General features: G+C 53.1%; 11 protein-coding genes across 11 annotated transcripts; 6 read left to right on the top strand and 5 right to left on the bottom strand.

The window, feature by feature from the left end:
• Positions 1-704: 704 nt before the first annotated feature.
• On the bottom strand, positions 705-2,350 carry CBF5 (centromere/microtubule-binding protein cbf5; the record flags this gene model as incomplete). The annotated part of the gene is made up of 4 exons (XM_049335585.1): positions 705-1,070; positions 1,118-1,976; positions 2,033-2,189; positions 2,242-2,350. The coding sequence occupies 4 exons, from the start codon at positions 2,348-2,350 to the stop codon at positions 705-707; spliced, it is 1,491 nt and encodes a 496-aa protein (XP_049185321.1).
• A 351-nt stretch (positions 2,351-2,701) lies between these two features.
• J4E83_008690 (uncharacterized protein) lies at positions 2,702-3,697 on the bottom strand (the record flags this gene model as incomplete). The annotated part of the gene is made up of 1 exon (XM_049335584.1): positions 2,702-3,697. The coding sequence occupies one exon, from the start codon at positions 3,695-3,697 to the stop codon at positions 2,702-2,704; it is 996 nt and encodes a 331-aa protein (XP_049185320.1).
• An 898-nt stretch (positions 3,698-4,595) lies between these two features.
• Positions 4,596-6,299, top strand: J4E83_008689 (uncharacterized protein; the record flags this gene model as incomplete). The annotated part of the gene is made up of 1 exon (XM_049335583.1): positions 4,596-6,299. One exon carries the CDS (start codon positions 4,596-4,598, stop codon positions 6,297-6,299), a length of 1,704 nt encoding a protein of 567 aa, XP_049185319.1.
• A 115-nt stretch (positions 6,300-6,414) lies between these two features.
• J4E83_008688 (uncharacterized protein) lies at positions 6,415-7,184 on the top strand (the record flags this gene model as incomplete). The annotated part of the gene is made up of 3 exons (XM_049335582.1): positions 6,415-6,480; positions 6,543-7,047; positions 7,102-7,184. The coding sequence occupies 3 exons, from the start codon at positions 6,415-6,417 to the stop codon at positions 7,182-7,184; spliced, it is 654 nt and encodes a 217-aa protein (XP_049185318.1).
• A 272-nt stretch (positions 7,185-7,456) lies between these two features.
• J4E83_008687 (uncharacterized protein) lies at positions 7,457-9,808 on the top strand (the record flags this gene model as incomplete). The annotated part of the gene is made up of 2 exons (XM_049335581.1): positions 7,457-7,464; positions 7,846-9,808. The coding sequence occupies 2 exons, from the start codon at positions 7,457-7,459 to the stop codon at positions 9,806-9,808; spliced, it is 1,971 nt and encodes a 656-aa protein (XP_049185317.1).
• A 1,166-nt stretch (positions 9,809-10,974) lies between these two features.
• Positions 10,975-13,988, top strand: J4E83_008686 (uncharacterized protein; the record flags this gene model as incomplete). The annotated part of the gene is made up of 8 exons (XM_049335580.1): positions 10,975-11,349; positions 11,413-11,537; positions 11,595-12,101; positions 12,155-12,175; positions 12,237-12,666; positions 12,756-13,325; positions 13,379-13,826; positions 13,897-13,988. The coding sequence occupies 8 exons, from the start codon at positions 10,975-10,977 to the stop codon at positions 13,986-13,988; spliced, it is 2,568 nt and encodes an 855-aa protein (XP_049185316.1).
• Positions 13,989-14,372: 384 nt separating this feature from the next.
• On the bottom strand, positions 14,373-16,174 carry J4E83_008685 (uncharacterized protein; the record flags this gene model as incomplete). Its single annotated transcript, XM_049335579.1, has 2 exons — positions 14,373-14,458; positions 14,512-16,174. 2 exons carry the CDS (start codon positions 16,172-16,174, stop codon positions 14,373-14,375), a joined length of 1,749 nt encoding a protein of 582 aa, XP_049185315.1.
• An 817-nt stretch (positions 16,175-16,991) lies between these two features.
• Positions 16,992-17,984, bottom strand: J4E83_008684 (uncharacterized protein; the record flags this gene model as incomplete). The annotated part of the gene is made up of 1 exon (XM_049335578.1): positions 16,992-17,984. The coding sequence occupies one exon, from the start codon at positions 17,982-17,984 to the stop codon at positions 16,992-16,994; it is 993 nt and encodes a 330-aa protein (XP_049185314.1).
• A 1,912-nt stretch (positions 17,985-19,896) lies between these two features.
• RPL39 (60S ribosomal protein L39) lies at positions 19,897-20,143 on the top strand (the record flags this gene model as incomplete). The annotated part of the gene is made up of 2 exons (XM_049335577.1): positions 19,897-19,902; positions 19,964-20,143. The coding sequence occupies 2 exons, from the start codon at positions 19,897-19,899 to the stop codon at positions 20,141-20,143; spliced, it is 186 nt and encodes a 61-aa protein (XP_049185313.1).
• Positions 20,144-21,271: 1,128 nt separating this feature from the next.
• Positions 21,272-22,189, bottom strand: J4E83_008682 (uncharacterized protein; the record flags this gene model as incomplete). Its single annotated transcript, XM_049335576.1, has 1 exon — positions 21,272-22,189. One exon carries the CDS (start codon positions 22,187-22,189, stop codon positions 21,272-21,274), a length of 918 nt encoding a protein of 305 aa, XP_049185312.1.
• A 571-nt stretch (positions 22,190-22,760) lies between these two features.
• Positions 22,761-25,441, top strand: J4E83_008681 (uncharacterized protein; the record flags this gene model as incomplete). The annotated part of the gene is made up of 2 exons (XM_049335575.1): positions 22,761-23,999; positions 24,071-25,441. 2 exons carry the CDS (start codon positions 22,761-22,763, stop codon positions 25,439-25,441), a joined length of 2,610 nt encoding a protein of 869 aa, XP_049185311.1.
• Positions 25,442-25,695: the final 254 nt, after the last annotated feature.

Genomic DNA, 25,695 nt, shown 5'->3' with positions numbered 1-25,695 from the left:
AAGCTTCGCAGCTGAAATGAAGTCGCTATGCGTTAAATTTGTATGATTTACGGTTCCGGATATGCCGAACGCGTCATTGCGTTGCGAGCTTCCTATCTCCACTGATAGCTTGAGGTCGTTTTTCAGTAGCTACTTCACGATGCAATGATCCAGCGCCAGCTGAAGCACGCCGCCGAAGTTCGTCGAATACACTAGCTAGCCAGCAACTACCTGAACACGTTTCTACTCTAGATGCAATACATATCATCATGGGTTTCGCGACACCGGTGGACCGAGTACACTACCTTGACCTGTTGGCGTGCACATCGAGGTTAATGCCAAGTCTCAGACTGGTGTCAATATATCATCCATGCTTTCAGTACAGCTTACGAGAACCACTGCGCATCAATGACAGCCACGTGAAAAGATCAGGAATGTGAAATTTAAACAGTGAATTGAACATGTCTAGCGATACGCTATGTCGCACTTCAACACGCAATCGACCACCTTTGTCGCAGAAAGCTTCGACGCGCCATAAAACGCCTGCATGCCCATGATCCCTAACGCCGTTTTTCCGGTATGCTACATTAAAGAAGCTGGTATCCAAGGATAGAGTAGTAGTAACTATGACATGTACACGGTTCTGGTGTACAGCGCTTGTACAGGCAACAGCGATGCGCGCTGCCACTTTTTGGTTCGGACGTCCATCGTTCATCACTGATCGTTTAGTCGGAGTCGCTGTCAGAATCACCCTTGCTCTTCTTCTTGTCCTTCTTGGCGGCCTTTTCGGCCTTCTTCGCAGCCTTCTCTTCCTTCTTCTTGCGCTTGCGCTCGGCCTTGTCCTCATCGGCCTCATCGTCACCGTCACCGCGGCTCTTGCGCTTCTTGCTCTTCTTGTCGGTCTCAGCTTCCGCCTCGGCCTCCTCAGTAGAGGTAATACCCGTCGCTGGGATTGCAGGAGCGGCGAGAACCTCAGAGGTCGAAGTTGTCTGGGCAAGGGGAGCAGAGGCGCCGTCGACGTCGTTCCTGTTGAAGTCCTTGTACTCAGCGTTCCACTTGGAGGGAGTCTTGTCGTTGGGACGACCGAATTTCTGAACATGTCAACATAGCACTCGCAAATCTGAAGTTGATCACCTACGTCAAGAGTGCCAGCCTCCTTCATCTTCTTCTTCTCGGTGGCAACTGGGCCCATGCCCCACCTCCTGGGGTAAAGGTCACGCTCCATAATGACACGCTTGATCTTCGCAACAACACCGTGGTCGCACGATGACATCTCAACAGCCGACATTTGCGCGTAAGCGAGCGCGATAGCCTCACCCTTGGTGGTCATGAGGACGACCTCCTCGTGGATCTCAATACCCTTCTCGAAACGCAGCAGACCGGGAAGCATGAGCTTAGCACCGTAGCAGATGGCGTTGACAGAGCTGTCCTTGACCACGATACGCTTGTAGCTCATCAACAGACTCTCCAAAGGTGCGATGACCTTGCGCAGGTAAGCCTCGTCGCGGTTGTTGTCGTGTAGCCATTGGGCATCGAGAACGTCGTGCAGGGTGACCAAGTCCTTGGTCTCGTCCATGGCTCCACTCCTGACGCGGCGGAGCTCCTGCATATGGGCGCCAACACCGAGCAAAAGACCAAGATGCACGCACAGAGTACGGATGTAGGTTCCAGCCTCGCAGCTGACCCAGAAAACACCGAGCTGCCTCTCGTTGTCAAACTCGTATAGCTTGCTCTCGTGGATGGTTCGGATACGGAGTTGACGCTTGACGGCGGAAATGAGCGGGGGACGCTGGAAAAGAGCTCCGGTGAGCGTCTCAAGGGCACGGGCAAACTGGGCCTCGCCTCCAGGGAGCTTGTCGTGCATGCGAATGACGCAGACATACTCCTTTCCGGCTCCCTGCTGGGACTTGACGAGACGGGTGGCGCGATCAATGCAGACGATGAGGCAACCAGTGACCTTGGGGTCGAGAGTACCACTGTGACCAGTCTTCTCGACTCTTTGACACGCGTTAGCTGAAAGCGCTTGGAAAGAAAAGTCACGAGTGCTTCCTACCTCAGCATGCGCTTGATCCATGACACGACTTCGTGAGAGGATGGGTTGGAAGGCTTGTCGAGGTTGATGACACCAGAGCTAATGTAAGACTTGAGGTCTCGCGACAGCGGTGCGCATCCATTTGGGATGGGAGTGTAGTGCGATGTGCGAACGAGCACTGTACGCGCATTAGCAAAGCATTCTGGAGCTATGGGGAAGCTGCAGCATACGGTCGCTGTAGTTTTTGAGCAGGAGCGGCCAGTCGCTCGTGTCGATGGCAGGCGCAGCCGCCGCTGGCTTGATCACATACGCGTCGGGGTCGGTCTGCACGAGAGCCATGGCGATTATTGTGTCGAGTGTTGGTGTTGCAATTGGCGATGCGATGTTCTCGAACTTTTTCACAGCAGACAGTATTTTCGCGCCGCTCAAGCTATTGGACGCTATTGGGCGCTAGAGGACGCTTGGACCACTGCACCGGATCTTTGTCGGACCGTTGTCTAGCACGCATCAGATGTTCGCTAGACTACCATATTCAGGAGCGTTGTTGTTGTTATGGCGAATTACACAAGCCAGAAGTACAACACGCTGCGATATTATTATTGATTGTTGGATATCGAGTGTATATCATACGCCGCCTGCAACTACAATGCGCTCTTTCTGCGCAGTAATCTACTTCCAACTCTGATCATTCTAGTTCACTACCTGTCCGTACTCGTTGCTATGCAAAGTGGTGATATCTCCACTGCGGACGCCCTGTCTCTCGTTCAAGATCTCGTCATCTCCTGTACTGCGCAGCGTGGTGCCGTCCATCTTGCCATCGACACCGCGTCGAACACCAGGCTCGACCAGACTACCCTCATCACTGGGTACATTGGGCCAGAACTCCTCTTCAGCGTCTAACAGGGCCCTCCAAATGGGATCAATCCTTCTCTTGACCTCTGCCCATCTTGCATCGTCTCGGTCAACAGCGTCGCTTACACCCTCGTTGACAATGCGCTCGAGCTGCTCAACGAACATGAGAAAGTCGCGATTTGACCAGTTGGGAATAAACTCTCTGCGCATCGCACCGCCGTCTTGGTCGTTGTCGTAGTTGCGAGGAGAAGACTGGGCATCTTGTCGGCGGGCCCAAGACCAGGCCTCGTAGTATACCTTCTCAGTCGACCACAGTAGAATGGCGCCTTCGAGCCATGGCATGAATGTGTTTGGTTGTTGGGAAGCAACACTAGCGAACAGTGCTTCATAGCGACGGAGACCTTCGGATTTGACGTTCTCCTGGAGTGGTGACTGAGGGAGATCGATCTTGTAGATCTCAGCAACTTCTTGGAAAAACCGCAGCTCCCTCTCTCCATTTTTGATAGCAGACTCTAACCATGCAATGAATCGGGTGGGAATGTCGGGCTCCTCACCAGGCGCAGTCGTTGACTTGTGCGTGCTGCGGATAAGGTTGAGGGTGTGGTTGATAGTAGCAAGATAACCTTGAAGGTACTGTCTGTCATTTGCGAGCCATTGTGCTATCAAAGGCTTTGGTAGGGTGCCCTTTGCGGCACGCTCGAGGAAGGGATGTCTTGTAACGCGGAGCAGTTGTTCGTGGTTGATGGCGAGGAGATGAGTTGTGACTGCCCAAGGGACGTTGGTGGGGTCGACGTCGCTCTTGCTGGCCCAGGTTCCGGGGTGGTGGTGAGGCATGGTAAGTATCGTTCGCGTAGGATCTGTGTTATCTGTATTGAACGGTGTATATATTCGATGAGGTACATCCTGCGGAGTTGGCGGGGTAGTAAGCTACTTATATGCTACAGGAAAGATGCCTGCCAAGCGACACGATGGCTCCGAGGAGACACAATTACGTGTTGAGGCTGAGGGTACAAGGACGTGTGGCGTTGCCAAGTAGGATTGATGGTGTTGAATGTGCGCATGACGTCGGACAAGGACCATCGGAGTTTGCGACGCTCTGAGTGGTGCAGACGTACGGCAAACCGGAATCTAGAATCCCAACTCGGAACTTGGCAGTTCAATTCGCAGCGGAACTCTTGGCATCGAACAAATTAATACCTGTCCAAGCTATACTCTGTGGCTGAAGCAAGGCGGACTGCTTGGCGCATGACGACGCCGCCACTTTTGAGCTGCTGCTGGTGTGATAATTCGAGTGTGCCGGACAAAATTCGGGCAGCGAGATTAGTATACAAGGTCACGCGACCAAGACTTTGAGTTGAGGAACATGGTGTTTGCCGGTTGACAACTCAACTCGTACGGGCATATTGCCAGTCGTTCGATGGTCACATTGCTTCGTCGAACGCGGGTGCTCCGTGGCTGTGGTTCATAAGACGAGCGGACGTGGTGAAGAAGGAGAGGAGTCTAGACAATGCAGCAGGACATTTAGAAGTTCAAGGGACTCAGACGATAATTTTGATATCCATTGCAGTGAGATGAAAACATGAAGGATGATAATGAGTGAAGGTGTCCCGAAACCTCGGTCGACTGTGTTAGCGCGGCGCGTCATACTGCAGCCTCCACCTCGAACTTTCTTGCGACCGACCGTCGACGCCAACCCTAGCCCAAACCAGCGGGCTAACCATACAGCACGACAATGGAATTCTCTGCAGACGACGAGCAGGCTCTCAAGCAATACCTGCCCAGCGAATTCGGAAAGAAGGATGGCTCCGTGAACGTCGAGGCGCAAATCGAGCGCGCGCGTAGGCCAGTGGTCGATGAGAGCAAGCAGGCGAAGAAGGAGAAAGGGTCGGACGACGAACAAGATTCGGACGATGACGATAGTGACATGAGCGATGAAGAAGACGAATATCCAGTTTCTCACGAACTGGTCATCAAGACGCACGAACGTGCGGTCACGACGATCGCGCTCGATGCATCCGGTACGCGGCTGGTGACTGGAGGGAACGACTGCACACTCAAGCTGCACGACCTTAGTGCACTTACCCCGAGTACTATCCGCGCATTCAAGACGGTCGACCCTTTCACCACCAAACCCTCGCAAACCGCCGAGTCGCATTCGATACACCAGGTCATATTCGGCCCACACTCTGGCGGCCAATTCCTGTGCATTACTGCAACATCACAGGCGAGGCTGTTCAGCAGAGATGGAGAGCTTATATCAGAGTTTGTCAAGGGCGACATGTACCTGAGGGACAAGCACAACACAAAAGGACATACGGCAGAAATCACAAGCGGCGCATGGCACCCGACGAATCGCGACCGCTTCGCTACAGCAGGCACAGACAGTACAGTGCGGATATGGGACGTGAATAAGAGAATGAAGCAGGAGGAGGTCATTGTACACAAGTCAAGAGCTGCGGGCAGCGCGGGCATGACAAGGATGACGGCCATTGCATGGGGCGCCGCGGCCGAAGGAGGGAGCAGTATGCTTGTGTCAGCAGCACTAGACGGAAGTCTCGTCATGTGGGGTGGTGAAGGACCCTATCACAGACCGACAGCAGAGATTAAGGAAGCGCACACGAAAGACACATGGACGAGCGGACTGGATATCAGTGCAGACGGCAGGCTGGTAATCACGAGGGGAGGCGACGACACCATCAAGTTGTGGGACACGAGGAAGTTCAAGACGCCTCTTAACACCACATCACATCCGTCAACATCCTCACAATATCCTACTTCGAACATCAAGTTTGCCCCTAACTCCCAAAGCATAGTCACGGGATCAGAGACCGGGCACCTCCACATTCTCAACCCAGCAACACTTCGCCCGGAGCTGGTCACACCAGTCACGCCAGGCTCTCCCCTAATTACGGTCAATTGGCATCCCAGGCTCAACCAAATCCTCACAGGTTCGGCCAACGGTCAAACAACAATTCTCTTCAATCCCAAACTGTCCAACGCCGGTGCTCTTACTATCCTCAGCAAGGCACCCAAGAAGCGACACCTCGATGACGACCCGTCCCTCACCGTAGACATGGACCCGCTCGGTATGGCTGGTGAAGCACACGATCCTTCCGGCAATGCAGCCTCATTCTCCGCACGCCATCCCACCATCGGTCTCACAGCCTCGGGCAAGAGCCGCGACCCACGGAGACCGCATATCCCAGCTACAACACCTTTTGCCAAGTCAACGCCCGACCAGAAGTATGTCATGGAGCAAATTGAAGGTAGTGATATGAGGGACGAGGATCCAAGGGAGGCGCTGCTCAAGTATGCGCTGAAAGAGGGAGAGAAGGCTGTCTTCACTGGGGCATGGGAGAAGACTCAACCGGTTGGAATCTACAAGGACTACGACAGTGAGGAAGATGAGAGGGAGAAAAAGAAGGCAAAGCGGTAGCCGAGCCGGGTTGCATACTGACTTGGGATCCCTACAAGGGATGTTTGTATCATAGCGAAATATACCCAATAGCACAGAGACTATGGATTAGTCAAGCTACCTATCAATCCATACAATGACCACGGATAAAGCTCCTAAGACACGAGATCCGGATGAAGACTTGGGCACCATGGGCGCACGTGTCAGTGCCCCTTATCATCCGACCTTGGTACCTTGAAAGCTACCTAGGCAGGACTACACTAGCGTAGCCGCGTCGCGCCCCATAAGCAAACGCAAACAACCCCACTCGCCTCGCATCACGACAACCTCCAACCCACAACCGCCAATTCGACCGCCACTCCCTCTGCAACCCACCAATTCCGCGCCAAAACCACCGCGACGATGTTCTCCTCCACTTTCCGCGCTGCGGCCCGCGCACCCACCTCGACCTTCGCACGCAGCTTCTCGTCCACCCGCCCCTCGCAGGTCGCGCGCATGACCGTCATCGGCCGTCTCGGTGTTGCGCCAGAAGAAGTCACCGTCTCTGGCGACAGGACACTCGTGCGCTACGTAGTAGGAACGAGCTACGGCAAGGGCGAGGACAAGAAGACCAGCTGGTTCCGCATTGCGAGTTTCGTGCAGGGCGCGCAGAAGGATTTCCTGATGAACGTGCCCAAGGGATCGATGCTCTATGTTGATGCGGATGCGCGCATGGAGACATACCTTGACAGCGAGGGCAACAAGAAGAGCAATTTGAGCTTGGTCGCACGTATGTTTTCGGATGCGGGTGGATGAGAGAGGTCGTGCTAATTTATTTGTGCAGGCAACTTTGATGTCTTGTCTCGTGCTCGTACTGAGGACACGGAGAATAACGACGAGGGCCTTGTTCAGGAAGCTTCTGGTTAGATGGGAGGTTTTGCTTGCTCATCCATCCTGCTTCGAACACAACGTCCCGTGGCGGCAGTTTCTACAACAGCTCGAGTGGCAAGTGTTGGCCGCGGGGTAGAGGAGTTTCGACGAGGCACGTCTTTGCGCGGCGCTGTAGGATCTTCTTATGGAGTTTCTCTTTACGATATTCAAATGTACGACTATGGGCTCACAATTCACTTTGTAAGATCTCTACTCTGGGAGTGGCGTGGCTTGGAACTATACGGAATGATACCTTTTTCTTCATGATCATGAACATGTAGGTACTAACAACGCAATTGCGAGAGAACTTCTAGTAGTAAAGAGCCTCACTACGCACATGTCACTTGAGCAGTTTGGTATACCTATTGCGTCTCTTCAGGCTACCCACTTGCGCACGGACGTGATGCGGCGAACGAAGACCTCCGAGTTGGCCCATCCCAACTTTTTGTGGCGCAACGTCCGGACTCCAACACAGCCCTTCACATAATGCACAGAGTCGTGCCGTTACCAGCGCGTCAGCTCTGGGGCCACGCGCCTCGGGTACGGTCGGTCAATCGCTTCAGTCGTCGCCCACGCACATTCGCGACGGTGTCTGGCGCAGACCGGTACGCCACTCTACTATCAGACCCCACCAATTGACCAACTGACTCTTATATAGGCCATACGATGTAATCGTAATCGGCGGCGGTCACGCAGGCTGCGAAGCCTCCGCAGCAGCAGCCCGCTCCGGGGCCCGAACGGCCCTCATAACGCCCTCAGTCCACAACCTCGGTGTCTGCTCGTGTAACCCTTCCTTCGGCGGTATCGGAAAAGGCACCATGCTTCGTGAAATCGATGCGCTGGATGGTGTTGTGGGTCGTATTGTGGATAAGGCGGGTGTGCAGTTCAGGGTGCTGAACAGGAAGAAGGGGCCTGCTGTGTGGGGACCCAGAGCGCAGATTGACAGAGCGTTGTACAAGAGATACATGAAGGATGAAATGCTGGCATACAAGGGATTGAGTGTTGTGGAAGGTAGCGTGGCGGACATCATCGTGGATAGGACACAAGAGGAGGGATCGAAGGGCCAATATGGAAAGATTACTGGTGTAAGGTTGGAGAATGGGGAAATAATACCCACAGGAAATGTGGTCATCACGACTGGCACGTTTCTTGGTGGAGAAATACATATTGGTCTTGAGTCGTTCCCATCCGGGCGCATGGGCGAAGCTGCGACATTTGGACTAAGCAAGAGTTTGAAGGATGCCGGATTCACAATGGGAAGGTTGAAGACGGGGACACCGCCACGATTGGACGGAAAGACGATCGACTACAAAGTCTTGGAAGCGCAGGAGGGCGATAACCCGCCCATGCCTTTTAGCTATCTGAACGAGCGCGTTCAGGTCGAGGATCAATTGCTTAATCACGAGACACGAACGAACGAAGCGACGCACGACGTAATACGAAATAACCTCGACAAATCAATACACATCCGCGAAACCGTAAAAGGGCCGCGGTATTGCCCATCACTAGAATCGAAAGTGATACGATTCGCAGACAAGACTTCACACATCGTCTGGCTGGAACCGGAAGGTTTCGATAGCGACATAATATACCCGAACGGAATTTCCTGTACAGTTCCCGCAGACGTACAAGATACCATGCTCAAGACAATCAAGGGGCTTGAGAACGTGAAGATGCTGCAACCTGGCTATGGCGTAGAATACGACTACGTCGACCCACGGCATCTTCGCTCTACGCTTGAGACGAAGAACATCTCAGGACTCTTCCTAGCAGGCCAAATCAACGGAACAACTGGCTACGAAGAAGCAGCAGGTCAGGGTGTAGTTGCTGGCATCAACGCTGGCTTGAAGGGTCTAGGGAAAGAAGCAATGGTCCTGACGAGAGCGGATGGATACATCGGCATCATGATCGACGACCTCATCACAAAGGGTGTCTCAGAACCATACCGCATGTTCACCTCTCGCTCCGAATACCGGATGTCTGCGCGCGCCGACAACGCCGACACGCGTCTCACCGCCATGGGCCGCCTCGCCGGCGTAGTTGGCGATCTACGATGGAAAGCCTTCGAAGACGAAGCCGAACAAATGGCCGCGCTAGCCCAAATCCTTCAATCTAAAACTATGGGCTGGACAGACTGGAACAAGGAAGGTTTCCCCGTAAGAAACGACAGCACAAAACGTTCCGCATACGACCTCCTCCGCCTGCCCAACACCACCCCATCCAGCCTCACCACACTCCTCCCCGAAATAAAAGGCTTCTCACAACGCATCCAAGACCGCGTTCACATCGAAGCCACCTACGCCCCCTACGTCGCTTCCCAAACCGCCACACAAGCCCGATGGCTCAAAGACGAGAACCTCAAGTTACCAGTTGATCTTGACTACGAATCCATCTTTGGGCTTAGCTTCGAGGAGAAGAGAGCGTTGGAGGTAGCGCGGCCGGAGAGCGTGGGTATGGCGAGACGAGTGGAAGGTGTTACGCCGACGGGCGCGTTGAGGTTGTTGCAGTATGTGAGGGGCGTGGGTAAGGAAGAGAGACAGGCGAGGATGAAGGAGGAGATTGAGGCGAGGAAGGAGAAGTATAGGGGTGTGGCGCAGGGGATTAGTGTTGAGGGGTTGTGATGGGTAGGTGGCTGTGGTGGAGTGTAGGTTTGTAATATATGGCATTGGGTGGCGTTGGAATCCTCAGATGCGATAGCTGAGTCTTCAAACTTGTTTCAAATGGTGATGGTCAACAGACGGTCTACCAAGTCAATCGCAATCATCCCGCATACCGAGGTACAACCCCAACAACCATTCCGAACCAGATCAGGTCCAATTCTGAGTCAAATGCGCATCCTCTCTTGCGTGGAAATCTAAACTTGCAGTCAACCGAACGTCGGGGTCGCTGCTGCCTTCCAGGACTGTGCCCCGCTGTCAGATGACGTCGGTTCGCGAACGCGACTGCTAATCTGAATATCACATGATGCATGCCGTGCCACCTGGGCACTCACTTCCAATAGCGTTTCGAAATGGTGTTTCTTCCTGCTTCCTGCAACCGCCCCATTCCACAACCTGGATCTTCCGTCTTCCTCTTCGACAACGAGATCGTCGATTTCTGCAGAGTACGCATCGGAGTGAGTGGCGCTTACATATCGATTGGCATTATCATTGGACGTGAAGATGGAGAAGAAACGGAATGGTACGTCTTTCTTTTGTCGTTTTCCGGAGGTGCATTTGTCTGCTACAATCTTCGTCGCGGTGGGGGGCTGGATTGTGGTTGCGCACCGAGAGGTGCTACGCCGCTGTCAGCTTGGGTCACTCTGCCGCTGGTGTTGAGCCCAGTCTGCGCTTTACTTGGACCCTATTACGCATGCGCTCAGAACGACTCCATCCCACCGGGCTACGCCGCCATCAGTTTGGGTGACTGCGCCTTTGGGATTGACTTGAGTCTGCACCTTACTTGGATCGGATTATGTCGTTCCTGTATCCAGGACAAAACCGCCCCGGCATGCTACGCCTCCATCACCTTGGGTGACTGTGCCTTCGGGTTCGAGTCGAGGTTATTCCTTGACGCGGGTCAGATTACGCAGTCTTGTTTCTGTGCCAAAGAGGGGGCGGTCTCATTTTGAGTGCCTCTGAAGACACGCGCGGATGAGTATACGTGTTGAGAAAGACGTTGGGTATAAGAGGATGCATTCAGAAGCCAATTTGGATCCCAACATCTTCAAGGCTGTCTCGTTCTTCATCCTATTTCTTAGCTGATTCACAGTCATCTTGTATCGCTTTCCAAACTCCTTATTACAGCCATGAGACTCAACTTAGCAGTGCTTCTCTTCGTTCGGCTGGCGTCGTCGATGTTGTCTGCTAACCTCAACGCCGCAGAATCCCTGGAGCAAGTCAACAGCGAAGGAGCACCACAGAAGGATGTAAGCCCGCCAGTCGATCAACACACTGCCACCTTCGAGCCTAGAGACGTGGCGCTCGGATCTACCACCGTTGAAGTGCAGCAGGATGTTTCGTCTGAAATCCGAATCTACACAGTCTGGGCAAGCGATGTCCACAATGAAGCCCAGGTCAACGAAACGCGCACTTGGCTCAAGGGCCTTGTCAAAGACAAAGACAAGATGCGTGATGAGCTAGGATGGAACTGGGACACTGTCGAAGACCTTCCTGCAGATGAGGTAAGCCATGGATGTACGAAAGGCATGGGAGATTTACTGACTTCTTATCTTTTCCCTCTGTAGTTTGACAAGCTGTACGACGAAGGTAGGCTTGACGAGGAGCTCGATAATCTCGAAGTGGTCCGCGCATGGTCAGGTGTGATTTTGGACCAGGCTGGATACGAGAAGGTCGCAGCCAAAACGGAATGGTAAGTTATGGCTATACAAAGTGCATGAAGATATATGCTAACTTCATACCTCTGTAGGATAGAGGCAATTAGAGCTAACCTACACACTTCGGACATGAACGCACGTGCACTCCCGACAAAGACATATACCGTCTACGCAGCCGACATCAGGAACGAGGCCCAAGTCAACGAAACTCGGGTTTGGCTTGAAGGTTTGACCAAGGACAAGTCTAAGATGCGCGAGGAGAAGAGGTTTCCCTGGGATGAGCCCGAAGACATACCAGAAGACGAACTCGACAGATTGTACGACGAGGGCAGGCTCGACGCTGAGCTTGACAATTACGAAGTAGTTCACGCGTGGGGAGGCGTTATACTAGACCAGTCAGGGTACGATGAGGTGGTGGCCAAGAAGGAATGGGTGGAGCATGTCGAGGATCCGAGTCAATACCACGAAGTGAAGATGATTGCTGTCCCCAGAATGAGTATCAAGACCACGGGAACTCTGGAAGCTCGGAAATTCGAATGGGGAGATTGGCAGAAGCAGGAGGGTGCAGCGCGGGACTTGGTCCAAGCCAGCTGTTACGAGTAAGTAAAGGTCTGAATGCTGTATCTTGACTGGGCTAACATGTCAACCCAAGGGGAAGCAATTTGGACGAATTGTAAGAACCCACTACGGTACTTGAAGCCCTAAAAAGGCCGGAACTAATCTGTTACAAACAGCAAGGACTACGTTTACGAGAAGAGAGCTGGAGAGGGAGTACATGTGTATGTTTTGGATGATGGAGTACAGGTAGATGTCAAAAAGGTAATGACTTACCTCACATACGTTGGTGACATCGCTCTAACCCGACTCCAGGAAAACGGCGAAAAAGTGTTTCCAGGTTTCGACAACGAGCAGGACAATAGCGGTATCGTAGAAACAAGAGCTTTCACCAACCAAAATGCTGCGCACAACATTCGATACGACCATTCCCCCAAAGGCCACGGAACGAAAGTAGCGTCCAAAATCGTTGGGCAGTGGGGAACCGCAAAGGGAGCGACACTGGTGCCGGTGCAGGTCAAACCGGGCGGAGACGATATTGACAACGGGTTCGAAAGGATTTTTGCAGATGTAAGCAGGCGGCGCAGGAAAATACCAGGGTTCCAAGCTGTAAGTACGACCAACAACCGACGCCATCGACGCATGTTTACTGTTCTGGACTAAGCTTATTGGGTATACTAACGTCGCGTGACTTTCAGGTTGTCGTTATGAGCAGCGGCACGGAACGCGGTGTCGCAGACAATGGTCACAAGGGCTACACACGAGAAGAAGCAGAGAACGATTACAGAGCAAAGCGACAGATACTCTGGATAAAGCAATTATTCAGTTACGGGGTCCCCGTGGTGCTCGCTTCTGGTAATGAAGCCGAAACTGAAGGCCGAAAAGTCATCGACCAATTCCCCCAGGTCTTGGAGACAGATGACTTTCCCATTATCAACGTCGGGGCTGCCACGCTTGCAGGCAAAGCTGCACCTTTCTCGCAAGGCCTGGGTACTCAGCAAGATCCAGAGAAGCGCACACAGCTGACCATCTACGGTGTTGGAGTGGATGTCGACGTCCACGATCAATATGACGGTGCAGCAACGCAGGATTCGGGTACGTCGTTCGCTGCACCGGCAGTGGCAGGCATTATTGCTACACACATGAACTACGAATCCTGGGACCAGAGCAAGCAAGGACTCGACCGAGTGAAAGAAATCAAGAGATGGATAACCACGCCTGAGTCGAGCTGGGAGCGTGCCAAAGATCCCGACAAGCAAGTCAACATGGTAAGAACGACGACAACACAATCCGAAGTTAGTAAGGAAGCTGACTCAAACAGATCTGGAACGGCGCCGACAAAGCAGCCCACGACAGCGTCTCCAACAACCAGTCGCCCAGCCCACCCCCTCAAGCACCAAAGCGCACCTTCACCGTCGGCCTCGAACAAACCACGACCCCAGAATGCTCCAGCGTCATCTCTAACCCCGACTTCCCCCCACATGAGAGCTGCAAATTCAAATACCAGAACCGATACTTCTTCTACCGCCGCGACGACAATAACCAAGAACCCGACAGCCTGTGCACCTCTCTGCTCAACGACTTCCACCAAGACGACCAAGGCGCGACGACTGATGAGAATCTATTCGAGCATCCGACGTGGCCGGCGGGAGAGTGGACGCTGAATCTCTTCGGCGGGGAATATGTCTATAGGAATGATGGGCAGAGTCCGGGAGCGCTGTTCAAGGGCGAGCAGCAAATTAGTTGCGCCGGTGATCTGGAAAACCATGGTAAGTCTGAGAGTCTGGAGTGGGAAGTGGTGACTATGCGCTTTGATCTTTTGCTGACGTGGTATTATAGATCCCCTGTCGGATGAGCTGTGTGAGAACAGTCTGACTAAGGAATCAGGTCGTAAGAGGAAAAGGAGACGACTGGTTGGTTGCACGTGGTGAGTGCATGTGTGGTCGTGGCAATGACATGGGTACCTCTTTCTGTCGTTTTATTCTTTTTGGCTACATGTAGACTTCTGGGCTATGTCTTTCCTACCGTCTCTCCTAGGACTGACGTCCGTCCGCTTGGACTGATGTCTCTCTTTCACGCTCGTTTTCGTTTCGACGTGCTTTGTTGCGGATATCCCCAGTTCCATAAATTAATGGCAATCTTGTGAACCTAAGAAGAGGCGATGATGGGCAGTCTTTACGGGAGGCGAGTTCGCAAGCACATGCTTTGTATCATTCACCATGCTTCTATTGCTCAACGCAGGTCTTCCATTTCCAAATGCTTTTGTCTCCGATCCGATATGTACAGCCAACTCAGATGCCATGCGCATCTTCCGCTCACTCCTGCTGCGACATGTGTGTCGGGAAGTTGTAATCCGTATAATCGATATGTACAAACGCGCGATCAACGTATGGCACACTTTCTGTGTGGCTGTTAGTTTACAACTATGTAAATGTATATAGAAGGATGACTTACCAAGCACATACTGCAGACTCTCACCCAAGTCATGGCTATCCCTCAAACTGAGATTCTCATCAACCACAATATCGACCTCGACATTCAGCTTATCACCCGCGTGGTAAGCTTGCAGACCCTGAATCCTCTTAATAGACTTTGCAAAGCGCATCGTCATGTAGAGAAGGATATTGCGCTCATCTGCCGTGGCACTCGCACCAGTCAGGTTGCGAATGTGCTCAGCGGAGGTAGCACTCCAGTTGATGATAACATAAGCGGAGAGCAAGATACCGCCCAGCGAGTCGAGCCACCAGATCTTCGCGAAGTAACCCACGAGCGGAAAGAGGATAGAGAAGGTGTTGAACACGACATCAGTCATGGCGTCTTGGGCCAGTGCCTGGACGGACGAGTTGCGGATGAGACGGCACCATAGCCAGCAGAGGCCTTTGATGACGACTGTAGCGGCCATGATGGCCACAGCGGGAATGGTCAATTGCACGATTGTGCGGTCGGGTCCAGTGAGCCGGGAAATGCCCTCGATGCCGACTTGGAAGAAGGATGTCATCATGATGACGGAGAAGATGAGTACGCCGATGGGTTCGAGACGGCGGCGGCCGACTGGGTAGGCGTAGCGGTCTTGACGCGCGATCATCCAGGATGTGAACCACACGATGGCCGTGGAGAGGAAGTCGAGGGCTGCGTCGACCAAACTGGCGACTACGGAGAGGGACGAGGTGAGGACTGTGACGACAATCTTCATGATGAGGAGGGCTGTGTTTGCGCTGAGGTTGACGTATAGTGCGAGCTTGACAATGGGGCTCTCGGTGTCTTCGTCTTCTTCTGGGACCCAGTCCTTCAGCTTGGAGTTTGCGACCTCTAGGTCTTCTTCGTCTTCTACGGCCTCGTCGTGTGCGAGAAGAGGCGTGTTTTCGTCTGCCTCAGGGACTTTGTAGAGGTTCTTCGGTGTGCGCTTGACCATGGGTTTTTGAGCGCCATTGCCGTTGAGACTGCCCGATGAACCACTTCGCCCGTTCTCACTATAGTATCCGGGTGTGTTGGTGCCATTTGTCCCAGCGGGGGTAACAGCGAGGGGAGAAGTCGAGGCCGAAGACTCTTCCCTGATGGTTGAGGGAATCTTGACGGCGCCGGATTCCATGTTCGTGTACTCTTGGATGAGGTTGTGCGGGAGGGAGGAATCGAGTAGACGGTCGATGTATAGGTAGTGCTGCAGGAGCTGGTTGTTGCGCTCGTAGTATTCTCGGATCGGCTTCTTCATGCCCTTGAGCTCTTCCTCGGACTTGTAGTACTTCTCCCACTTGTACCGGGGATTGGAGTTGCCAATCAGCCGCTGGCTCCTCATCTGCGGCGTGTTGAGCACATGCGCGCCTATGCTGCTCCTGCGATCAGAGTCGCGGTCGTAAGGCATCACGAGCCCGTTCCTGTATGCTTCCAGGTCTTCATCGTCTGTGTCGCTGCCCCGGCGCTCACTGCTGCGTATAGTAGACGGCCGACGTGCGCTGTTGAGTAGCGAGGGCAGGTGGTGGCCGCGCGTAGATATCGCCGACGCATCGTTCTGCAGCGGGAGGAAGAGCTTGGAGCTGGCCAGGCGCGGGAGGCTCGATGAGCGTGGGACTGTCACCGGAGAGGGCGACTTGGGCGGTGGTGTGGAGCCATAGTCTGTCATGGCGGCGATTGGAATGCAGTCGCTCGAGAGGCGTGATTAGAGGGCCAATTCCTTCGAATCAAGTTCCTGCGCGTCGACGCGACAAAGACAATGAGCCAACCTGGTGTCGTTCTCTTATCGCTATCGCTATGGCGCACCGCGATGGACTACGGGAAAAGACTTGGACGGGTAAATGCGCGCGCCAGCCAAACAGACTTGAGATGAAAAGCGCGGCGATGCGAAGAGTTAAAAAGAAGATGCCGTGAAGCACTTCAGCCGGTGTCAACGCCCAAGAGACATGACCAACCGTGGTACCGCCGACGCGTGCGCGAATGCGACGAGTAGGTTCGCCGAAACAAGAGGGTCCTGGTTCGGAGACGGGATCGACATTTCTGAGGCCCAGAATCCTTGCGCCTGCATCCACTTTAGCTGTGGCCATAGCGCCACACTAGCAATCTGGGGTCGAACAGCCGAGACATCGCTGCAAGATTTCGACTATAGTTTCGTGTCTTATGTTTCACGCAGTCACATTGAGCCCCTCTGCAACATTACTTTCATTCGCTTGTCATATGGAATCTCCCGTTGGGACCTGACCTCATGAAGTTGAGCCTTCTGGCCGTTCTGTGCCCATTTTTTGGCGGGGACCCACACTGACCGGCAGTCTCAAGTAATGTACTCATCCCCACGCCGGTACAGTAGCGTCGTTCCAGGTCTCAAACTCCTGTCTTGGCTGTCTATCATCTTCAAAGGTCGGCGCCAAATTTTGAACCCTTGACACGAATGTCTTGGTCATCCTTCCGTATCCTTTAGTGCGTTCCCCATGGATGCCTTCCCCCGCCTATTCCTCGCCAGACTCTTTCGTAATTCCTACGACATCTGCCGCGCACATCTCGATGAGCCCGGTGAGGATGTGCGACTGATCGCGGATGCGCTTTCGACATTGTGCTGCGTCTTGAACCAGATGCTCATGTAAGGTGCAAGAATCGGGCACAGCGTCCTCCAACCAAAGCGGCAGACCCCCTGACGACCTACTATTTTTGAGCATCTGGTTCTGTACAACGATGACTTCGAAAGCAAACTCTGCATTCATCTCCATCATCGTACGCATTCTAGTAGCACTACAGGTCTCAGGCTCCAAGAGCCAACAGTAGGCTGTGGACAGCACCAAGAGGCGAATGAACTTGGATGATGGTGGTAGATTTGCGTACGCAGACTTCATCAGTTCTCGTTCAATATCGGGCCACCAATTCCATGCATGTGACTGTGCGATCATGGCAGTCAAAATGTCGTCTCGTAGCTGGGGGACGTTGTACTTGTCGGCAAAGATGTAAAGACGCAAGAAAGAAAGCAACGACAGGCGGTATCCGTGGATCCATTCCGGATTCGCATGGTACAGCTGGCCTAGCGCTTTGGTGACCATTGATCTGTGGTCGTCGTAGTCGTCGTGCTCGTCGATTGCTGCTGTAGTGTCCGGCATAGTCTCAGCATTTGGACTGCTGCTCGTACGAAGCGGAAGCTGCAGCTCTGCAGAGCCTGTGGTAGTTTGTTCCATATTCTTCCTTGTCGATTTTTGGACAAGTATTCCATGTTGTGGGAAAGCAGCGCCGTTTGACAGCTGACATTTTTGGCTATGTGCCCACTGTAGAAACATACGGAAAGTCTGTTCGGTGACGTCTGTCAGGGATATGGAGCGATCTGTAGCCTCCACGAAGGGACCCTCGAAAGCGCTACGAAAGTAAGGTGAGACAGCCGACAAAACATCGCGGTAGACGGTGATATCGACTGCTGTGTCTGCTTCGCCGACGCGCACGGTGACTGTGTCGAAATTCATGGTTCTGTCGTACATGTTAAACTTGTTGTAGATATCATGTCGATTGGCTTACAAGAAGTTCGGAGCCATTACGACGACAGACTGCGACCAAGCACCACTGTGTGCGCCGGGGTCGAGATGCGCTATTTTGAAAGTGAGATTCAATGCTGGTAACTGAGGGCGAGTGTGGAAATGGCGACGACCTCGGGGCGCAGTTGCCTATTCCGTAGCGCCACGCTAGTCAGTGAATTCACCGCAATGCTCCTAGAACAGCACCCTCAATGTTTTCCCCAGAAGGTTCATGAATCACTGCGCGACACGAGTCGACCGAGCTTTCATCGGGCAGTGGCTCATGCTCATCTGTCACAGTTGGAATCCGTCGTTTGCTATATCCCGAGGTCCTGAAGAAGTAGTCCAGCACCTGGTCCTCTTTACTATTCGATGCTACAAGGACACCATACGCGGACGATGGCGCCAGAGCATTCTTGATCTAGGCTTCTCGGAAATTTAGAGTGCTGGAACTCACCGGCCATGTCAGAAAAATATAGCTCGTCTTCCACATGCATCAGGACAATTCAGTGATATGTTGAAACAAGCATGTATCTTCCACCTTGTCATAGTATTTGCGTCAACAAGTTCTCCTCTTGAAAACCTCATTCCACATCAGCACATATCAGAGATGTGATACCTTGTCCCATCAATCTCCGAGATCCACTCTGTCTTCTCCGCCACCAACCTCGCCCCTTCCTCGTCGAGCATACACCCCGACCACATAGATACAACCTCAGCCTCATCAAGCCATTGCTCCAATCTACCTTCAGCATCGGCCTTTTCGATCTCTTCTTTCGGTATACCCTCATCACCCCAATACCAGCTGTAAAATTCTCGTATCGCGAAAGTGTCGTACACGATGGTGTCGAGCCACGCTCGCGTGGCGGCCACTTGGGCTATGTTCTTAGGGTCTTTTGCGTAGACTGTGTAGCGAGTGGGAGGGGCGAGGTGTGCTTTGACCGCGCGGAGGCGACGAGTTGCTGTTGTTTGGGGAGGACGAGAAGATGTTTCCGAGGCGGTGTTTTGGTTTGGAAGTTTAAGTAGGGTGGCAGCTGTTGTTGCATGGGTGTTTTGTAGTGCTGCTTTTTCTACTCTCACTCAGCGACACTGTCTGGAAGTATACTGTGACTATGAGGAGCTCTCGTACCTTGCACATGTTTCGATTCCATATCTGCGGTACGTGATTATGCGACCAAGTTGATGAAGTGTCCTTGAAGCGAGTATTGTGATAGGACGCCTGGTTGCAAGATATCAATTGCTGAGGTCGACTTGTGAGGTAGTTCTCGCATTGATAAAATCAGTAATAATGGCAGATACAATCCCGACTTTAAGATAACCGTCTCAGTGCATCATTCCTTTCCCTGAGAAGTCATTTGAAAAGCGGGGAAGGCGTGGTCAACTGTAGTAGAGTCGCATAATTGGATGCTAAACCGTCCAAACTAATCAGAACTTGGCTAATAGGCCAAGGGATGCATCAGATGCCATGATACAGTCCGGTATGGCGCTCTGCGATTTTGCGCAATGTTGGCTATGCGTGTTAGTTCAGCGCGGTCACGCCGCAGAGCCGAACTACGAAGTCAGACACACCCCGCGAAGCACAGCGCAGGAAACTGTTCTTGATACAAGACTACACATTTCGCTTGAGGCTTCAGCCGTTCTGCGCACTTCAAAGATCTGGAGCAGCGAAATGTCGATGTTGCAGGTCAGCGCACCTGCGCGTTTGAGACGGCAATGACGCTAAAGCCCCGCTAGCGCGCCCAACACAGACTAGCCGTTTCTGCTTGCCGCCCGCCAAGCGCACCAACATCGATCAATATTCCTGGCTTTTTTCCGACATCGACAACACCTTTCGACATCCGACTACTCACAACAAGCAGTCAAGATGCCGGTATGATATCACCGCCCGCGGTTGCGACGCACTGCAGGGCCACTTACTGACACTTTCGCAGTCCCAAAAGTCCTTCCGCACCAAGCAGAAGCTTGCAAAGGCGCAGAAGCAGAACCGCCCCATCCCCCAGTGGATTCGCCTGAGGACCGGCAACACCATCAGGTACGCTCTACCCACGATCCGTACGCTCTCGTCGCTTCCGATCTCCGTCACCACAGATTACAAGGACACGATAATATAACGATGAGAGCACGAGACTGACATTCCGCCCACAGGTACAACGCCAAGCGCCGACACTGGCGCAAGACTCGTCTCGGTATCTAAGCGTATCGCCCCCGACGAACCATCCCTCACTCGATTCTCGATTCCCAACTACTCCTTGTTACTGCACCGACAACCTACCCCACACGAAACGAGCGACTACATTGGGAATTTCGCACATGGCGGGAAGCGAGCGACCAGTCTTCTAAGCGAAGCACGTCTGCAAACGAGGGATGCTATGGGTGGTGTTCTTTTCACGTTACCGGATACCTACCTACCTCTCATTCATGGCGCTTTGGGTCTGTAAATGGGAATGAAAGGAATCGATTCATGATGGTTTAGATCTGAGCAGTGTTAAATGGAAACACTTGCTGGGTCACAACGAATGACTTTGGTGTGCTGATGATCGTGATGTTGTGCGCGCAATATGATCCCAGATGCGTCATGTATGACGAGCGTCGCTTTTGTTATGGACTGAACACTCGCACTCCCAACGCGGGTTGGCACTAAACTCCATTTCAGGCTCATTGTCACATCTGGCCTGAGAAGACTACACGTGTACGGCGCTCTTGTGAAGGATATTGACTACACTGAATTAACTGTATTTCGCGATGACCCCCGCGATGTTGATTTAGCCCCATTGCTTAGCCTTTCGATAACACCACCTCACACAAGGAAAGACCCGACAGGTCTACAGACTACACTAGGATAACACAGGCAAATTGGAAAATCTGGCGTCCATGTAGGCTCCAGGGTTCTTAGTCTTCTCATTGATTGAGGTGACTGCTTGGAGAAACCGTTCTACGATGATCACCTCTGCGCGTAAGGTTTCTTTGGAGCGGCCGAAAACAATCGCCGTTGCAACGGTAACGGTAATCGTCCCAGTATCAGCCCAAGGCGGTCTCTGTCGTACGTCCGATCGGCCTACGGATGGCCACATTAGCGAACATGCCTCAGAAAGCAAGCCACCTCAGACAAGGAAACCCCCAAACAGGTCTGCAAACTACACCATGATAGAAACAAACGGATCAGAAGATCTGTAGGCTCTGGGGTGTTTAGAGGTTTCCCCGTATAAGGTAAAGCCCTCATGTTGACGTCCTCTGACCCATCACCTCCCACTCCTCACCTGGAACTTGGGACGCTGGGTCAGATCCACGATCAAACAAGTCTCCTCGCTCTTGCCCGCTGTCTCGTACAGACTGACGACACCCTTCTCGATCTTTATCACCGTACTGCTGCCTGCATAGCAGACGCCCTTCTCCATTCCACACCGATTCGCCATGATGATATAGACGGGTTTATCCCCCTTGGCCTCAACAAGCGGTTGGAAGCGCTCGACCCAGTACGCTACCGTCGCTATATCCGGCTGCGATGGCTCCTGTACAAGTTCCGTAGGCGTAAGGTGACATAGCCAAGCCATGCTTATGCAAACAATAGGGGATTGAGATGTTAGAGCGAGGGTAGAGAACTCGTAATCAGCCCATGGAGAGACAAACTTGTAAGGATTTATATCCATACATATCCCCATGGTAACCTTTCCCAGAGTACCAAGTTGGCCAGCATAGAAGGGAGAATCTGGCGATGAGGGATTGGATAGTTTATGCGACCTCGAACCGGGCCCTTCAGATGCCCATGTCTCGTCTGTGTAGTACAGGAAGGATTTCCGGTAGTTGTTTAGTATTTCTCCATCTGGCGATACAGTGACGGTGGAGTTGTACTGCGTTTGACTGTCCCCGGGATTGGTGGCTGGGGTAGTGATTTCTGGGTAACCGACTGTGACGTGGCAGTTGTAGTGTTTTGCTACTTTCTGCGCCCATTGGGTTGAGATGCCGGATGTGGTAGGCTCGAGGAAGGGTTGGATCTCCTCCAGCGATTGGAAGTTGTACCCAGAGAAGGCGAGTTCGGGGAGGACGAGCCAGGCTAGGTCATGAGGAATGGCGGTGGACTGGAGGATGCGTTCTGCTCTTTGGATGTTTTCTGGGACGCGCCCGACTTCTGCGGCGAATTGGAGACAGGCGACTTTCATGTTTGCAACTCTCTTGGGTTTGTTTGAATGAACAGATTTCGGTTACGTCCAGGACTTCGGCGTGAAATTGTGAGGCTGTCTGGGGTTTTCGGAAGGCTCCTAAGAGAAGACTTGTATCTTGTGCCTGAATCAGTCGAGACTGATAGGCCGAATAGTTGCTATCTTCCCGTGCGGCTGGGAAGTACCGACTGACGCTACTCAGGCACCAAGCACTGGTTGATTTGTCGTGACAGATGGCTACGAAGTCTGATTGGTTACCAAAAGTAAAAAGGGACCGAATGCGGCGACCGATACGGACGGTAGGATTTCAAGGAAGGGTCAGGCGAGTACAGTAGATCAAATGTCGCGCTGTTGAGGGTATAGATGCAGCTGGCTGCCCCACTAGACGATCAAGACCCTTGTCGGCTATGATGGCCAGCCAATCGCGCCAGTTCCGCACTCCGACCTAACCCCATCCGGCTATGACGCGCATAACTTTCGATGGCCTCACGAGAGCCTCCACAGCTTACGCAGAGCTACAGCACCCCTCGTCATGTGTCGCGCCTCCCGGTAGCCCTTTCATCCGATCGAAATGGCAGGTAGACGGCTTGTCGATGCCGCCAAGCTATTCAATGCCTCCAAATCTGTCGCACAGAAGCACGTCGCGCTTCGCTCTAATCAGTGGGACGCTTACAACAAAACCTCGTCGCTAGCCAAAGCCGTCAAGAACCAAACGGACCGCGTCACCCTCACGGCAGCCGCTGCCATCGCCCTCTCACAACGCTTCAGCGAAGAAGCTCCCTCGTACGCAAAAGCCGCAGCCGAGCGGGCGACGAACACACAATGGACACAGCAGGCGGATATACCTAGGAGAGACACTGTGAAGAGGGACACACCAGTGGAGGATGTTAGGGAGGGTGTAGAGCAGGATCATCACTACGATCGATCTGGTCAAAATAGCGCTCAGGCACCTCCGCCCACAGAAGAATTGGAGGTCGAGCAGAAGAAGGCCCCCAGATCCCCGCTACCAGACGGCACCATACCAAGCCAAGGGTTGACACTCGAACAAGAGGAAAAGGGAAAAGATGCGTTTTCGGAGAGGCCAGTGCATGAGGCGCCGAAGGAACCTCTGGCGGAGGACCAGGGTGAACAAGTCCGTCACAAGGACGAGGGCATCAAACCGGTAGAGTCTACAGAGACCACAATACCGCTCCCCGGAAACCCCAGGGGCGCCTCTACACAAACCGCTGAAACGATCCCCGCACACGCGAACGACCCTCAACAGACGCCAATATCTCCACAGGCAGAGAAGCTGCAGAAGGGTCATGACAGAGACGTCTTCTATACGCGATCGGTCGAATCGCAACCAACAACCTCATCGCAACCTCAATCACAGATACCTCGGAATTCTGGAACAAAACAGCAAAGCGACGAACACGTGTCGGATAAGCAAATGAATCAGGATGTGTTCTACAATGTACCCAAGCCGGCGCAGGGGCAGGTGGACGAAGACCTACCAGAGGGTATCAACACCGATGTCTTCCATTCGAGAAAAGTTGCTAGGATGCTAGGAAGCGATCCTTTCTCGAGAAAGGAATATGCAGAGCGGAAGACCAGTGGTAGACATCCGTTGGATGACAGACCCGTAGCAAAGACCACCGGCAGGCATCCACTCGACGATAGACCGTTGCCCTCGGTACAGCAACAAAGTCCACCTTCGACGCAGCCGAAGTCGGTTCGGCAACCTCTATCCGCGACTACTCCAAAGGAAATGGAAGACCTGGCATCCCAACTTGCTCAGGACGTGCAGTCAAATGCGGCTGCTTCTGAAGTATGTCAAATCCACCTACTAGCCTGAAGCCTGCTGATTTGCTGACAGTTGCACAATAGTCACCAAATGAGGTAGCGACTCAGCCAGAGAAGTCATCATACGCGCTGCGAGAGTCGAGAGTCCCTTCGTCACGGTTCGGTCGCATATGGCAGTACGCTGGTTTAGGCACAAGCATGGCACTCGGAGCTGTCGGTGAGGGTCTTCGACGAGCGACCGGCAGTGCTGCGTCAACTGGTGGCTCGCTGATGCTGAGCCCTGGGAACATGGAAATACTGGTCGCAAAGCTCTCCCGCATGCGAGGTGCCGCTCTCAAGCTTGGACAAATGATCAGTTTCCAAGACATCAAGATGTTGCCACCGGCAATTCATGATGTCTTGCAACGGGTGCAGGATAGCGCAGACTACATGCCGGCCTCACAACGGAACAAAGTCTTGAGCAGCAACCTTGGGGACGACTGGCGCGATCTTTTCGAATCGTTCGAAGATGTACCCATTGCGGCGGCATCGATTGGACAGGTACACAAAGCAGTACTCAAGTCTAATGGCCAGGCAGTAGCTGTGAAGGTCCAATATCCTGGCGTTGCCAACTCCATCGACTCCGACCTTAGCAACCTTTCCATCCTCCTAACCGCATCACGTCTCCTGCCAAAGGGTCTGTACCTAGACAAGACCATCGCCAACGCCCGAACAGAACTGGGTTGGGAATGCGATTATACGCGCGAAGCCGAATGCCAAACTCGGTTCCGCAACCTCCTTCAAGACGACACTGATGTCTTCACCGTCCCTAAAGTCTTCCCCGAAGCCTGTGGCCCCACTGTCCTGACCGCAGAGCTCATGCACGGTGTCGGCGTCACCAAACTCAAGACTCTAACCCAAGAACAACGCGACTGGATCGGTACGCAGATTCTCCGTCTCTGCCTCCGCGAGATCGTAGAGTTCAAGTTCATGCAAACCGACCCCAACTGGACAAACTTCCTCTACAACGCCTCCGCCCAGAAGATCGAGTTGCTGGATTTCGGCGCTTCCCGAGACTACCCCGACAAGTTCGTCGAGCCCTACATCAAAATCCTCATCGCAGCCTCCAAAGGCGACCGCTCCTCACTGCGCGACCTCTCCATCGAACTCGGCTACCTCACCGGCAACGAGAGCCCCGCCATGCTCGATGCGCATATCCAGAGTGTGCTAACGCTTGCCGAACCGTTCAGCGGTAGTGGGCCCGAGAAATATGATTTCAGAGACCAAACGATTACAGATAGAGTGCGGGGCTTGATCCCCGTTATGGTCAAAGAGAGGCTAGCGCCACCGCCGGAAGAAACGTATTCGCTTCATCGGAAACTTTCGGGCGCGTTCTTGCTATGTGCGAGATTGGGCTCGAGGGTTCCGTGTAAGGAGCTGTTTAGTAAGGCAGTGGGGACGTGGGAGGGGAAGGCTTCGTTGAAGTAGGGATGGGGTTTGGGAACGATGTGTAATGTAGTCTATGTATCTTAGGTTGTCTTTGGCAGCGCTTATATGTAAACATATATATACGAAGAATGTGTCACCTATCTTCGAACAATACGACTCACTTCGTCTTTCAATGTCTTACGCATACACGCTACATCTTGAGCCCTCCCGCTACCCTCGCTTCCTTACTTGTTCTACCAAGCTACTCTATCAGCTGCAAACCTTCTGCTTCTTCTTTCTCATATTTGTACGCT

This window comes from Alternaria metachromatica (genome assembly GCF_023757995.1).
Source record: "Alternaria metachromatica strain BMP 0045 chromosome Unknown scaffold_26, whole genome shotgun sequence".
Lineage (NCBI taxonomy): Eukaryota > Fungi > Ascomycota > Dothideomycetes > Pleosporales > Pleosporaceae > Alternaria > Alternaria metachromatica.
The sequence above is the reverse complement of the archived record's forward strand: the minus strand, read 5'-3'. Positions and strand labels throughout refer to the sequence as shown.